General features: G+C 59.5%; 1 protein-coding gene across 1 annotated transcript; it reads left to right on the plus strand.

Annotated features, from left to right (window-relative positions):
• Positions 1 to 51: 51 nt before the first annotated feature.
• SYN1 (synapsin I) lies at positions 52 to 14628 on the plus strand. The gene is made up of 13 exons (XM_077172460.1): positions 52 to 233; positions 1605 to 1661; positions 2476 to 2558; positions 6249 to 6402; positions 7348 to 7437; positions 7629 to 7691; positions 9285 to 9427; positions 10381 to 10449; positions 10969 to 11071; positions 11715 to 11852; positions 11936 to 11999; positions 12353 to 13175; positions 13268 to 14628. The coding sequence occupies exons 6-13, from the start codon at positions 7650 to 7652 to the stop codon at positions 13341 to 13343; spliced, it is 1458 nt and encodes a 485-aa protein (XP_077028575.1). The 5' UTR covers positions 52 to 233; positions 1605 to 1661; positions 2476 to 2558; positions 6249 to 6402; positions 7348 to 7437; positions 7629 to 7649; the 3' UTR covers positions 13344 to 14628.
• The last annotated feature ends 69 nt before the right edge of the window (positions 14629 to 14697 follow it).

Raw genomic sequence — 14697 nt, forward strand, 5'->3', positions numbered from 1 at the left:
AGGACTCCCCAAACCCCCCAGGACCCCCAAATCCCCCTCACAGGACCCCCAGGACCCCCAAACCCCCCCAGGGATGGAGTTCCTGCGGCGCCGCCTCTCGGACGGGAATTTCCTGGCGGGGGGGATGGGCGGAGACCCCCCCCCAGCTGGGGGAGGGGCGGGGAGACCCCCCCGGACCCCTCCCCCCACGGCGCCGCTGCTGCTCGTGATCGCCCCCCCCCCGGCACGGACTGGTACGTACGGGGACCCCCACCCAAATTACAGTCATGGGACCCCCCCCTCAATTCCCCCCCTCATGGGACCCCTCCTCAATTACAGTCAGGGGACCCCCCCTCAAATTACAGTGATGGGGACCCCCCCCCAATTACAGTGATGGGGACCCCCCCTCAAATTACAGTGATGGGGACCCCCCCACAATTACAGTGATGGGACCCCCCCAATTGCAGTCATGGGACCCCCCCCTAATTACAGTCATGGGACCTCCCCCAAATTATTGTTATGGGACCCCCCCCAATTACAGTTAGGGGACCCCCCCCAAATTATCCCCAAAATTATTTCAGGGGACCCCCCCCCCCCCCCCATTACTGTTATGGGACCCCCCCCCAAATTACAGTGATGGGATCCCCCCCAATTACAGTGATGGGGACCCCCCCCAATTACTGTTATGGGAGCCCCCCCTCAAATCCCCCCCCTCATGGGACCCCCCCCCCAATTACAGTCATGGGACCCCCCTCAAATCCCCCCCTCATGGGACCCCCCCCCCAATTACAGTCATGGGCCCCCCCCCAAATTACTGTGATGGGCCCCCCCTCAATTCCCCCCCTCATGTGACCCCCCCCAATTATTGTTATGGGGACCCCCCCCCAAATTACAGTCATGGGACCCCCCCTCCCCAATTACAGTCACGGGACCCCCCCCCCAAATTACAGCTATGGGACCCCCCCCAAATTATTGTCATGGGGACCCCCCCCTCAAATCCCTCCCCCTCATGGGACCCCCTCCCCAATTACAGTGATGGGACCCCACCCCCCCAAATTCCCATCCTGGGACCCCCCCAAAATCCATCTCATGGGACCCCCCCTCAATTCCTATCATGGGAACCCCCTCAAATTCCCCCTTCCTGGGACCCCCCCTCCCCAAATTTCCATCCTGGGATCCCCCTCAAAATCCCCCTCATGAGCTTCCCCCCCAAATTCCTGTCATGGGACCCCCCCGCTAAATTCCCCCTTTCATGGGACCCCCCCCCAAATTCCAGTGATGAGACCCCCCCCCCCCCAAATTCCGCCCTTTCTTGGGATCCCCCCACCCAAATTCCTCGTGATGGGACCCCCCCCCCAAAATTCCCATTTGAGGAGGGGTCTCAGACTGGGGGGGTTCAAATTTGATGCGGTGGGGTTCAGATTTTGGGGGGGGGGGCTTCAAATTTTTGGGGGGGTTCTCAGATTTTTGGGAGGGGCCTCAAATTGGGGAGGGGGTTCAAATTTTGGGGGGGGGGCTCAGATTGGGGGGGGTTTCAAATTTTAGGGGGCGGGTCTCAGATTTTTGTGGGGGTTCAGAATTTTGGGAGGGGGGGGTCTCAAAATTTTGGGGTGTCCCCCCCCCAGGGTGAAACCCTTCAAGGGCAAATCCGTGCACGGGATGTGGAGCTGAGGGTGGAGCAGGTGAGTTTTGGGGACCCCCCCTCCTAAAAAAAATTTTGGGGTCCCCCCCTAAAAATTCGGGGCCTCCCCTTTCTGATTTTAGGGACTCCCCCCAAAAAAATTTGGGGTCTCTCAAAAAAAATTTGGGTTTTTCCCCCTCCCTCCCCATAGATTTTAATGCACCAATTTTGGGGTCACCCCTAAAATTTGGGGGTCTCTCGAAGCTTTGGGGTCCCCCCCCTCAGAATTTGGGGGTTCGGTTGGTTTTGGGGGTTCTGGGTTTGGGGTTTCCCTGGATTTTGGGGCCTGGCCCAAATTTTGGGGTGCTCTGAACTCTCCCGTCCCTCCCCAGTTTTGGGGTTCGGGTTTAGGGAGGATTTGGGGTCCCTGGGGCAAATTTTGGGGTCCCCTGTGAGAAATTTGGGGTCCCTTAAGGAAACCTTGGGGTGCCCCAAAATGAAATTTGGGTCTCAACCCAAAGAATTTTTGGGGTCCCCAAGAAAAATTTGTGCCTCCTTTAAGGGTAATTTTGGGGTGCCCCAAAATATTTCCCTGTCTCAATCCAAAGATTTTTGGGGCTCCAGGTTCCTCAACCCCCCAATTCCTCCATCAAATTTGGGGGTTCAGGACAAATTTTGGACAAATTTGGGGGAGCCCCCTCCTAAATTTCAGCCAATTTCGAACCAACCCCCCCCAAACTCAAATATTTTTTTTCCTAAAAATTTCTTTTTTTTTTCACCCAATTTGGGGCCCTGGCCAGGTTTGGGGCGGGACTCGGGGGGGTGTCGGGGGGGAGGTTTTGGGGTGTCCCCCCCTGGATTTCGGGGTCCCCCAGGCCCAGTTCTCGGAGCTCTCCTTGGCCGCCTCCACCCACGGCGCCCTCAGCGTCAGCATCGACCCCGCCCGCGGCGGCTCCAGGTACCCACGGGGACCCCCCAAAATCCTGGGGCGGAATCGGGGTCCCCTCCTTCATCTGGGGGTTCTCTTCTCATCTTTTGGGGCTGAATTTGGGGTTCCCTTCTTAATTTAGGGCTGAAATTTGGAGTCTTCTCGTTTTTGGGGTGGAATTTGGGGTCTCTTCCTTAATTTGGGCTTCATTTGGGGTTCCCTTCCTCTTTTTTGGGGCTTAATTTTGGGTCTCCTCCTTAATTTTGGGCTTAATTTGGGGTCCCCTCCTTAATCTGGGGGTTCTCTTCTCTTTTTTGGGGTGGAAATTTGGGGTCTCCTCCGTAATTTTGGGCTTCATTTGGGTTTCCTTTTTTTTGGGGTGAATTTGGGGTCTCCTCCTTTCTGGGGTGGAATTTGGGGTCCCCTCCTTCATCTGGGGGTTCTCTTCTCATTTTGGGGCTGAATTTTGGGGTCTCCTCCTTAATTTTGGGCTTCATTTGGGGTCACTCTCCTTAATTTTGGGCTTCATTTGGGGTCTTCTCATTTTTGGGGTGGAAATTTTGGGGTCTCCTCCTTAATTTTGGGCTTAATTTGGGGTCTCCTCCCTCCTTTTTGGGGCTGAGATTTTGGGTCTCCTCCTTAATTTTGGGCTTAATTTGGGGTCCCCTCCTTCATCTGGGGGTTCTCTTCTCATTTTTGGGCTGAATTTGGGGTCCCCTTCTTAATTTTGGGCTTCATTTGGGGTATCCTCCTTTCTGGGGTGGAAATTTGGGGTCCCCTCCTTAATTTTGGGGCATAATTCGGGGTTCCCTTCCTCTTTCTGGGGCTGAATTTGGGGGTCCCCTTCTTAATTGGCTATTTGCTTCATTTGGGGTTCCCTCCTTAATTTGGGCTTAATTCAGGGTCTCCTCCTTGTTGGGGTGGAAATTTGGGGTCTCCTCCTTAATTTTGGGCTTAATTCGGGGTCTTCTCCTTTTTGGGGTGGAAATTGGGGTCCCCTTCCTCTTTTGGGGGGCAGAATTTGGGGTCCCCTCCTTCATCTGGGGGTTCTCTTCTCATTGTTGGGGTGAAATTTGGGGTCCCCTTCTTATTTTTGGGCTGAAATTTGGGGTTTCCTTCCTCTTTTTTGGGGTGGAATTTGGGGTCTCCTCCTTTCTGGGGTGGAAATTTGGGGTCCCCTCCTTCATCTGGGGTTCTCTTCTCATTTTTGGGGCTGAATTTTGGGGTCTCCTCCTTAATTTTGGGCTGAAATTTGGGTTCCCTTCCTCTTTCTTGGGCTGAATTTGGGGGTTCTCTTCTCATTTTTGGGGCTGAAATTTGGGGTCTCCTCCTTAATTTTGGGCTTAATTTGGGGTCTCCTCCCTCCTTTTTGGGGCTGAAATTTTGGGGTCTCCTCCTTAATTTTGGGCTTCATTTGGGGTCACTCTCCTTAATTTTGGGTGTAATTCGGGGTCTTCTCCTTTTTGGGGTGGAAATTTGGGGTCCCCTTCCTCTTTTGGGGGGCAGAATTTGGGGTCCCCTCCTTCATCTGGGGGGTTCTCTTCTCATTTTTGGGGCTGAATTTGGGGTCTCCTCATTTTTGGGGTGGAAATTTGGGGTTCCCTTCCTAATTTTGGGCTTCATTTGGGGTCACTCTCCTTAATTTTGGGCTTAATTTGGGGTTCCCTTCCTCTTTTTTGGGGCTTCATTTGGGGTCTTCTCCTTTTTGGGATGGAAATTTGGGGTCCCCTTCCTCTTTTGGGGGGCAGAATTTGGGGTCCTCTTCTTAACCTGGGGGTTCTCTTCTCATTTTTGGGGCTGAAATTTGGGGTCTCCTCCTTAATTTTGGGCTTAATTTGGGGGTTCCCTTCCTCTTTTTTGGGGCTTAATTTGGGGTCTCCTCCTTTTTGGGGTGGAAATTTGGGGTTCCCTCCTTAATTTTGGGCTTAATTCGGGGTCTCTTCCTTTTTGGGGTGAAAATTTGGGGTCTCCTCCTTAATTTTGGGCTTAATTCGGGGTTCCCTTCCTCTTTTTTGGGGTGGAAATTTGGGGTCCCCTTCCTCTTTTGGGGGGCAGAATTTGGGGTCCTCTTCTTAATTTGGGGTCTCCTCCTGTTCGGGGTGGAAATTTGGGTTCTCTCCTTAATTTTGGGCTGAAATTTGGGGTTTCCTTCCTCTTTTTTGGGGTGGAATTTGGGGTCTCCTCCTTTCTGGGGTGGAAATTCGGGGTCCCCTCCTTAATTTTGGGCTGAAATTTGGGGTCTCCTCATCAATTTGGGGTCTCCTCCATTTTGGGGTGGAATTCGGGGTCCCCTCCTTCATCTGGGGGGTTCTCTTCTCATTTTTGGGGCTGAATTTGGGGTCCCCTTCTTAATTTTGGGCTTCATTTGGGGTCTCCTCCTTAATTTGGGGTCTCCTCCTTTTTGGGGCTGAATTTGGGGTCTCCTCCTTTCTGGGGTGGAAATTTGGGGTCCCCTCCTTAATCTGGGGGGTTCTCTTCTCATTTTTGGGGCTGAATTTTGGGGTCTCCTCCTTAATTTTGGGCTGAAATTTGGGGTTCCCTACCTCTTTTTTGGGGCTTAATTTGGGGTCTCCTTCTTAATTTTGGGCTTAATTCGGGGTCTCCTCCTTTTTGGGGTGGAAATTTGGGGTCCCCTCCTTCATCTGGGGGTTCTCTTCTCATTTTTGGGGCTGAATTTGGGGACCCCTCCTTAATTTTGGGCTTCATTTGGGGTCTCCTCCTTTTTGGGGCTGAATTTGGGATTTTCTCTTCATTTTTGGGGCTGAATTTGCTGTTCTGAGTGTGAATTTTGGGGGTTCAAAGGAAGATCAGTTGGGGGTTGAAAAGATTTTGGGGGGCCTGGGGGAGATTTGGGGGGTTTGGGGCGGTTTTGGGGCACAAATCCCAAATTTTGGGGGTGCGGGGAGAGGACTTTGCCATCAAATTTAGGGTGAAATACCAAAATTTTAAGGGAAAAAAATCTCATTTTTAGTATGGATTTTGTTTTTTATTTTTTGGGATTTTAGGGCCTGAATTTTGAGGTGGGGATTTGGGGGCGTTTTGGGGGCACAAAGTCGAAATTTTGGGGTGCGGGGAGAGGATTTTCCCCTCAAGTTTAGGGCGAAAAACCAAAATTTTGGGGAAAAAAATCTCAGTTTTTGGATTTGGGGGTTGAATTTTGAGGTGTAGGGAGGGGGCGGTCAAATTTGGGGCGCAAATTCCAAATTTTGGGGTGCGGGGTTGGATTTTTACCCTCAAATTTAGGGTGAAACCCCAAAATTTTTGGGGAAAAAAAAAATTTAAGATTTTTTTTATTATTATTTTGGGGGATTAAAGGGGTTGGGATTTGGGAGGGGGGGGTTCGGGGGGATTTGGGGCATAAATTCCAAATTTTGGGGTGCAGGGTTGGGTTTTTACCCTCAAATTTAGGGCGAAACCCCAAAATTTTGGGGAAAAAAAAATCTAAGATTTTTTTAAAATTTATTTTGGAGGATTATAGGGGTTGGGATTTGGGGGGGTTCGGGGAGATTTGGGGCATAAATTCCAAATTTTGGGGGTGCGGGGAGAGGACTTTCCCCTCGAATTTAAGGTGAAAAAATCCAAATTTTCGGGGCAAAAAAATCTCATTTTTTGCACGATTTTTTTTAAATTTTTGGGCATTTTGTTGTTTATAATTTTGGGGGGTTCTGGGGGTTTTGGGGACCCCCCTGAGCCCCCCGTTTGTGTCCCCCCCCCCCCCAGGAAGGTGCGCCCCGATTTTGTGCTGGTGCGGGAGGAGCCCGAGGGGGGCGCGGGGGGCGCCCCCAGGCGGCTCCTGGTGGGATTGCACCTGGGGGGGGTCCCGGGCAGCGACCCCATCCCCGCCCTGTACGGGTTCAGCCACCAACCCTGCCTGGTACGGACTGGGGGGGACTGGGGGGGACTGGGATGGACTGGGATGGACTGGGAGCAACTGGGAGGGGACTGGGATGGACTGGGAGGGGACTGGGAGGGACTGGGAGGGACTGGGGAGGGACTGGGATGGGATTGGGGGGGACTGGGAGGGACTGGGGGGGACTGGGGGGGGACTGGGAGGGAACTGGGGGGGACTGGGAGGGACTGGGATGGGATTGAGGGGGACTGGGAGGGACTGGGAGGGACTGGGATGGACTGGGATGGACTGGGAGGGACTGGGAGCAATTGGGGGGCGACTGGGAGGGACTGGGATGGGACTGGGAGGGACTGGGATGGACTGGGATGGACTGGGAGCAACTGGGAGGGACTGGGGGGGACTGGGAGGGACTGGGAGCGACTGGGAGGGGACTGGGAGGAACTGGGTGTGAACTGGGATGAATTGGGAGCACTGGGAGGGAACTGGAAGGGGATTCGGGGGGGACTGGGAGGGGCTGGGAATGACTGGGAAGGGATTTGGGGTGACTGGGGGAGCGAATGGGGGGCACTGGGATGGACTGGGAGAAGATTTAAGGGGTACTGGGAGGGATTGGGAGCGACTGAGAGGGGAACTGGGAGCACTGGGCGAGACTGGGAGGGACTGGGAGGGAACAGGGGGCACTGGGAGAGGGAATGGGGGGACTGGGAGGCACTGGGAGGGGATTTAGGGGGGATTGGAAGGGACTGGGAGAGACCGGGAGGGGATTCGGGGGGAACTGGAGGCACTGGGAGGGACTGGGAGGGGACTGGGAGCACTGGGAAGGGATTGGGGGGACTGAGAGAGGGGGGAATGGGGGCGACTGGGAGGGACTGGGATGAACTGGGAGAGCACTGGGAGGGAACTGGGAGCGGTGCTGGGAGTGCTGGGCAGGGCGCTCGGCTGGGCCCTGACATTCCCAGTTGCTCCCAGTTTGCCCAGTTGGCTCGGCTGCAGCGGGAACTGGGCCATGAGGCCTTTCCACTGGTGCCCCAGCGCTTCTGCAACCGGCCCCGGGGACTGGTGAGCACTGGGAGCACTGGGAGGGACTGGGGGGGACTGGGAGGGACTGGGAGGCGACTGGGACAGGTGTCACTGGTCTCTAACTGGTGTCACTGGTGTCTCTAACTGGTCTCTAACTGGTGTCACTGGTGTCACTGGTGTCTCTAACTGGTCTCTAACTGGTTTCTAACTGGTGTCACTGGTGTCCCCAGCTGACCGCCCCCACCTTCCCCATGACGGTGACACTCAGCCCCGCCCCTGCCGGGGTGGGAGAGGTGAGTGGGGCGTGGCCAGAGGTGGGCGTGGCTCTGTGTGGGTGTGGTTCAATGTGGGTGTGGCTCTGTGAGGGTGTGGTTCAATGTGTCACACCTCAGCTGTCCCTCACTGTCCCCTGTGTCCCTCCCCTGTCCCTCACTGTCCCTCACTGTCCCTCACTGTCCCTGTGTCCCTCACTGTCCCGTCCCTCACTGTCCCTCACTGTCCCTCTCTGTCCCTGTGTCCCTCACCTGTCCCTCACTGTCCCTGTGTCCCTCACTGTCCCCTGTCCCTCACCTGTCCCTCACCTGTCCCTCACTGTCCCCTGTGTCCCTCACTGTCCCTCTCTGTCCCTTACCTGTCCCTCTCTGTCCCTCACTGTCCCCTGTGTCCCTCACTGTCCCCTCTGTCCCTCACTGTCCCTCACTGTCCCTCACTGTCCCTCACTGTCCCCTGTGTCCCTCTCTGTCCCTCACTGTCCCTGTGTCCCTCACTGTCCCTCTCTGTCCCTCACTGTCCCTCACTGTCCCCTCTGTCCCTCTCTGTCCCCTCTGTCCCTCACTGTCCCTCACTGTCCCTTCTGTCCCTCACTGTCCCCTGTGTCCCTCACTGTCCCTCACTGTCCCTGTGTCCCTCACTGTCCCCTCTCTGTCCCTCACTGTCCCTCACTGTCCCCTGTGTCCCTCACTGTCCCTCACTGTCCCTGTGTCCCTCACTGTCCCGTCCCTCACTGTCCCTCACTGTCCCTCTCTGTCCCCTGTCCCTCACTGTCCCTCACTGTCCCTCTCTGTCCCTGTGTCCCTCACCTGTCCCTCACTGTCCCTGTGTCCCTCACTGTCCCCTGTCCCTCACCTGTCCCTCACCTGTCCCTCACTGTCCCCTGTGTCCCTCACTGTCCCTCTCTGTCCCTTACCTGTCCCTCTCTGTCCCTCACTGTCCCCTGTGTCCCTCACTGTCCCCTCTGTCCCTCACTGTCCCTCACTGTCCCTCACTGTCCCTCACTGTCCCCTGTGTCCCTCTCTGTCCCTCACTGTCCCTGTGTCCCTCACTGTCCCTCTCTGTCCCTCACTGTCCCTCACTGTCCCCTCTGTCCCTCTCTGTCCCCTCTGTCCCTCACTGTCCCTCACTGTCCCTTCTGTCCCTCACTGTCCCCTGTGTCCCTCACTGTCCCTCACTGTCCCTGTGTCCCTCACTGTCCCCTCTCTGTCCCTCACTGTCCCTCACTGTCCCCTGTGTCCCTCACTGTCCCTCACTGTCCCTGTGTCCCTCACTGTCCCGTCCCTCACTGTCCCTCACTGTCCCTCTCTGTCCCCTGTCCCTCACTGTCCCTCACTGTCCCTCACTGTCCCTCACTGTCCCTCTCTGTCCCTCACTGTCCCTCTCTGTCCCTCACTGTCCCCTGTGTCCCTCACTGTCCCTCACTGTCCCTCACTGTCCCCTCTGTCCCTCACTGTCCCTCACTGTCCCTCACTGTCCCTGTGTCCCTCACTGTCCCTGTGTCTCTCACCTGTCCCCTCTGTCCCTCACCTGTCCCTCACTGTCCCTGTGTCCCTCACTGTCCCCTGTGTCCCTCACTGTCCCTCACTGTCCCTCTCTGTCCCTCACCTGCCCAGGTGCGCGTGGGCTCCCCGCAGCTCCTGGGGGCCGTGGCCGCTGCCATGGGCGGGGCCCGGGCGGGGGCGCTGCTGCGGGGGGGCCCCGTGGGAACCGAGCGGCTGCGGGTGCAGAGGATCGGGGACCAGTACAGAGCCCTGCGGTGAGACTGGGGACACTGGGAACACTGGGAACACTGGGAATGGGACTGGGGGAACTGGGAATGGGACTGGGGGGACCAGTACAGAGCCCTGCGGTGAGACTGGGAACACTGGGAACACTGGGAACACTGGGAATGGGACTGGGGACACTGGGAGGGACTGGGTGAACTGGGGGGACCAGTACAGAGCCCTGCGGTGAGACTGGGAGCACTGGGAGGGACTGGGGACACTGGGAGGGACTGGGGACACTGGGGGGACCAGTACAGAGCCCTGCGGTGAGACTGGGAACACTGGGAACACTGGGAGGGACTGGGGGAACTGGGAATGGGACTGGGGGGACCAGTACAGAGCCCTGCGGTGAGACTGGGGACACTGGGAACACTGGGAACACTGGGAATGGGACTGGGGGGACCAGTACAGAGCCCTGCGGTGAGACTGGGGGAACTGGGGACGCTGGGGACACTGGGAGGGACTGGGAACACTGGGAATGGGACTGGGAACACTGGGAATGGGACTGGGAATGGGACTGGGAACACTGGGAATGGGACTGGGGGAACTGGGGAAACCAGTACAGAGCCCTGTGGTGAGACTGGGGACACTGGGAACACTGGGAATGGGACTGGGAACACTGGGAATGGGACTGGGAATGGGACTGGGGGAACTGGGGGAACCAGTACAGAGCCCTGTGGTGAGACTGGGGACACTGGGAACACTGGGAACACTGGGAATGGGACTGGGAACACTGGGAATGGGACTGGGGGAACTGGGGAAACCAGTACAGAGCCCTGCGGTGAGACTGGGAACACTGGGAATGGGAGTGGGGGAACTGGGTGGGACTGGGAGGGGATTGGGAGGGACTGGGAGCACTGGGAGCACTGGGAATGGGAGTGGTCTGTGAAGGGGCGGGGCCTGTGTGAGTGGGGGAGGGGCCCCGCTGACCCCGGTGTCTCCCCAGGTGGTCCCTGGGGGGCGGGGACACGGCAGGGGAGGGGCCGCAGGTGGAGCCGGTCGCTCTCAGCCCCAGGTGAGTGCGAGGGGGCGGAGCCAAAGGGGGCGTGGCCTTGGGAGGGGCTCGGGTGGGGTGGGGCTAGGAGAGAAGGGGTGGGGCTTTAAAGAAAGGGGCGTGGCCAAGAGAGAAGGGGCTGGGCTATGACAGAGGGGCGGGGCTATGAGAAAAGGTGTGTGGCCCCTCATGAAGGGGCGGGGCTAGCACAAAAGGGGTGTGTCTAGAAGAGAAAGGGTGGGGCTATGAGAAAAGAGGTGTGGCTATGCAGGAAGGGGGTGGGGCTAGCATGAAGGGGGTGTGGCTAGAAGAGAAGGGGCGGGGCTATGTGGGGAGGGGCGGGGTTATTAAGAGAGGGTGGGGCTATGTGGGAAAGGGCGTGGCTTAGATGGGCGTGGCCACCCAAAGGGGTGCAACATGTGGGGTTCTGTGGGCGTGGCCATTTGGAAAGGGGCTCTGCCCAGTTCGAGAGGGTGTGGCCGCGCTGAGGGGGTGTGGCCACGGTGGTGGGCGTGGCCGCTGAGCCCCGCCCCTCGTCAGGCACCGGGCCTGGGTTGACGCCTGCGCCGGCCTCTTCGGGGGCGTCGACATCTGCGGGGTGGAGGCGCTGAGGGGCCCCGACGGGCAGGAGCAGATTGTGCAGGTAACGGGCACACCTGGGCACACCTGGGGAACACCTGGGGGACACCTGGGGAACACCTGGGCACACCTGGGCACGGCTGGGGGACACCTGGGCGACATCTGGGGCATACCTGGACACACCTGGGGAACACCTGGGCCACAGCTGGGCACACATCGGGCACCTGGGGGACACCTGAGGGGCACCTGAGATACCTGGGACACACCTGGGCACACCTGGGGGACAGCTGGGGGACAGCTGGGCACACCTGGGCAGGGCTGGCGAACACCTGGGGGACACCTGGGACACAGGCGGGGACAGGTGTGGGACACCTGGGCATACCTGGGGAACACCTGGGCCACAGCTGGGTCACAGCTGGGCACAAATAGGGCACCTGAGACACATGGGACACACCTGGGGCACACCTGAGCACCGCTGGGCACACCTGGGGCACACCTGGGGCACACCTGGGGCACACCTGAATCACCTGTTCCCCCCTAACCCCTGGTTCCCTCCCCTTGCACCTCTCCTGACCACCTGCACCTCCCTCGCTGGGCTCCACTGCTCACCTGCCCCCCTCCCCCACCTTCCCTTCACACCTGAGCCCCGCCCACACCTGAGCCCCGCCCACCTGTGCCCACCTGTGCCCACCTGTGCCCACCTGCAGGTCCTGGGCTCGTGGCTGCCTCTGCTGGGCCCGGGCGCGGCCGAGGACCAGGCCCGGATCGTGGAGTTGGTGCTGGAGCGGATGAGGGAGGAGCTGCCCCGCCCCCGCAGCCCCTCCCCCGCCAGGCCACGCCCACAGGTAACCGCCCCTCCCCCCACCCCCCTCCAGGTGCTTCCTGGACCCCCCCAAAATTTAAACCCCGCCCCCTCCTTTTTGTGCAGGTGTCGGCGACGTCGGGGACCCCCCGGCCGGGGACCCCCCCCCAGCAGAGACCCCAGCCCCAGGGTGAGTGACCAAAAAAAAAAACCCAAAATTTTGGGGACGCCCAAAAATCGGAAATTTGGGGATTTTCGTCCTAAAATTTGAGGGATCGGCTTTTGCTCCAAATGGGAAAATTTTCGCTGAAAAGGGGCTTGGAAAAAGTGGGGGTTTCCTAAAAAAAACCACCTCAAATTTGGCCTAAATCCAAAAAATTCACCAAATTTTAAATAATTGCTAAAAATTGTTCCAGACACACAAATTTTGGGGAGCCCCTCCCGCCCCTGGGACAGCCCAAGTCTGCCCCCATGCACCCAAAATTGGAGGATTTTGGCCCAAATTAGGACCTTACCTGCCTCAGCTGTTTCTCTTCCCTCCAGGTGCTCCGCCTCCGTCTGGCCCCGCCCAGCCCCGCCCCCAGCCGCAGGGGCAGCCCCGCCCACAAATGGGCGGAGCTTCACCACGCCCTACCCAGCCAGGCCCCGCCCAACCTCGAGGCCCCGCCCAGCCCCGCCCACTCGCTGCACAGCCCCGCCCCCAAACCCCAACGGCCACGCCCCAGCCCCGCCCCACCTCCCCGCAGCCTCGCCCACAAACCCCGCCCAGTCCGGCTCAGCCACGCCCACAAACCCCGCCCAGCTCGCCGCAGCCGCACCCACAAGCCCCGCCCACTTCGCAGCCCCGCCCACCTCTGGCTGCCTCTGCGCCTCAGCCACGCCCACCCAGCCCGCAGCCTCGCCCACAAGCCCCGCCCACATCCCCGCAGCCACCCCCACAAATCTCTCCCACGTCCCAACCCCGCCCTCAAGCCCCGCCCACCTCGCAGCCCCGCCCTCAAGCCCCGCCCACTTCTCAACCCCGCCCACCAGGCCCAGCAGTGTCCCCCCAGCCAAGGCCACAAGCCCCGCCCACTTCACAGCCCCGCCCACAAGCCTCGCCCACTTCCTCTCCTCAGCCCCGCCCCCAAGGCCCGGCTACGTCACCCCAGCCCCGCCCCCAAGCCCCGCCCACCTCCCCACAGCCCCGCCTCCAACGCTCCCCCTCCGTGCCCCAGCCCCGCCCCCAAGCCCCGCCCTCCTCTGCCACACCCCGTCCCCCCGGCCCGCAGGCCCCGCCCACCACGCGCCAGCCCCGCCCCCAGGCCCCGCCCATCGCCCCCAAACCGGCGCTGGCCCCCAAACCCGGCACCGCCCCTCCCCCCAGGTAAGTCGTGGGGGCGGGGCTCGGGGGGGGAGGGGGAGGGGAGGGGCGAGGCCCCGCCCCCTGGACCCCCCCTGAACCCCCAAATTCCGCAGCCCCGCCCCCGAGCAGGGCCCCCCCGAGAGCCTGCGGGCGCTGCGGCAGAGCTTCGCCAGCCTCTTCTCCGACTGAGCCCCAAACACGGGGGCACCCCAAAAACCGCCCGGGGACACCCCAAAAACCGCCCGGGGACACCCCAAAAACCGCCCGGGGACACCCCCCCAAAAACCTCCCGGGGACACCCCAAAATACCAACGGGGGCGCCCCAAAAACCTCCCGGGGACACCCCAAAATACCAACGGGAACACCCCAAAAACCTCCCGGGGACACCACCCCAAAAACCTCCCGGGGACACCCCAAAATACCAACGGGGGCGCCCCAAAAACCTCCCGGGGACACCCTAAAATCCCACTGGGGGTACCCTAAAAGCCTCCTGGAGATATCCTAAAAATCCCCTCCGGGGCACCCCAAATCCCCCTGTGGACACCCCAGAAATCCCATTCAGGACATCCCAAAAACTCCCTAAAACTGCCCTGGGGTACCCCAAAAATCCCCCCAAAACCCCACCCGGGGCACCCCGAAAATTCCCCCAGGGATACCCCAAAACACCCCCAACACTGCCATGGGGACGCCCCCAAAAGCCCCCCCGGGTCCCCCCAAAACCCCTTGGGGACACCCCCAAATCCACCCCTGCTTTGTGACCCCACAAATGGGGGGGTTCGGGTACCCCAGGCCCCGGAGAATTAACCCCAAAATCAACCCAGGTCACCCCAAAATCCCCCTGGGGAGGGGTCCCACATGTTCAGGACCCCCAAAACCCTCTTGGGATGCCCGAAATTCCCCTGGGAACCCCCAAAATCCACCCAGGATGCCCCCAAATCTATCTTGGGGGGGTCCCAGATCTTCAAGACCCCACAAAATCCCCTCAGGATCCCCCAAATCCAACCTGGATAGGGGTCCCGGAGTTCAAGACCCCCGAAAATCCACCCGGGAGTCCCTAAAATCCCCCCAGGACCCCCCAAATCCACTCTGGGGAGGAGTCCCAGGGGTTCAAGACCCCCCAAATTCCCCCGGGATCCTCAAAATGCATCCAGGACCCCCCAAATCCATTCTGGGGAGGAGTCCCAGATGTTCAAGACCCCCCAAAATCCACCCAGGATCCCCCAAATCCATTTTGGGGAGGGGTCCCAGGGGTTCAGGACCCCCCAAATGGCCCCGGCGCTTCCCTCCCCCTCCGCTTTGTGCTTGCCAAGCCCCCCCCCTCCGCCCCCCAATTCTGGTGGGGGTCTCTCAGTGTGCGCTCGTGAGTGTGTTAAGCCCCGCCCCCCGCTTGGCCACGCCTCCTCTCTGACACACCCTGCTTAGCCCCGCCTCCTTCGCCCAGGTGGGCGGGGTCAATAAATCCCTGAGCTGCTGGCGCTGGGTGCTGCTGATGGGGGGGGGGAGACCCCAAAATTTGGGGGGAGACACCTGGGGACACACCTGG

The sequence above is a fragment of the Agelaius phoeniceus genome, chromosome 38 (genome assembly GCF_051311805.1).
Source record: "Agelaius phoeniceus isolate bAgePho1 chromosome 38, bAgePho1.hap1, whole genome shotgun sequence".
NCBI classification, from domain to species: domain Eukaryota; kingdom Metazoa; phylum Chordata; class Aves; order Passeriformes; family Icteridae; genus Agelaius; species Agelaius phoeniceus.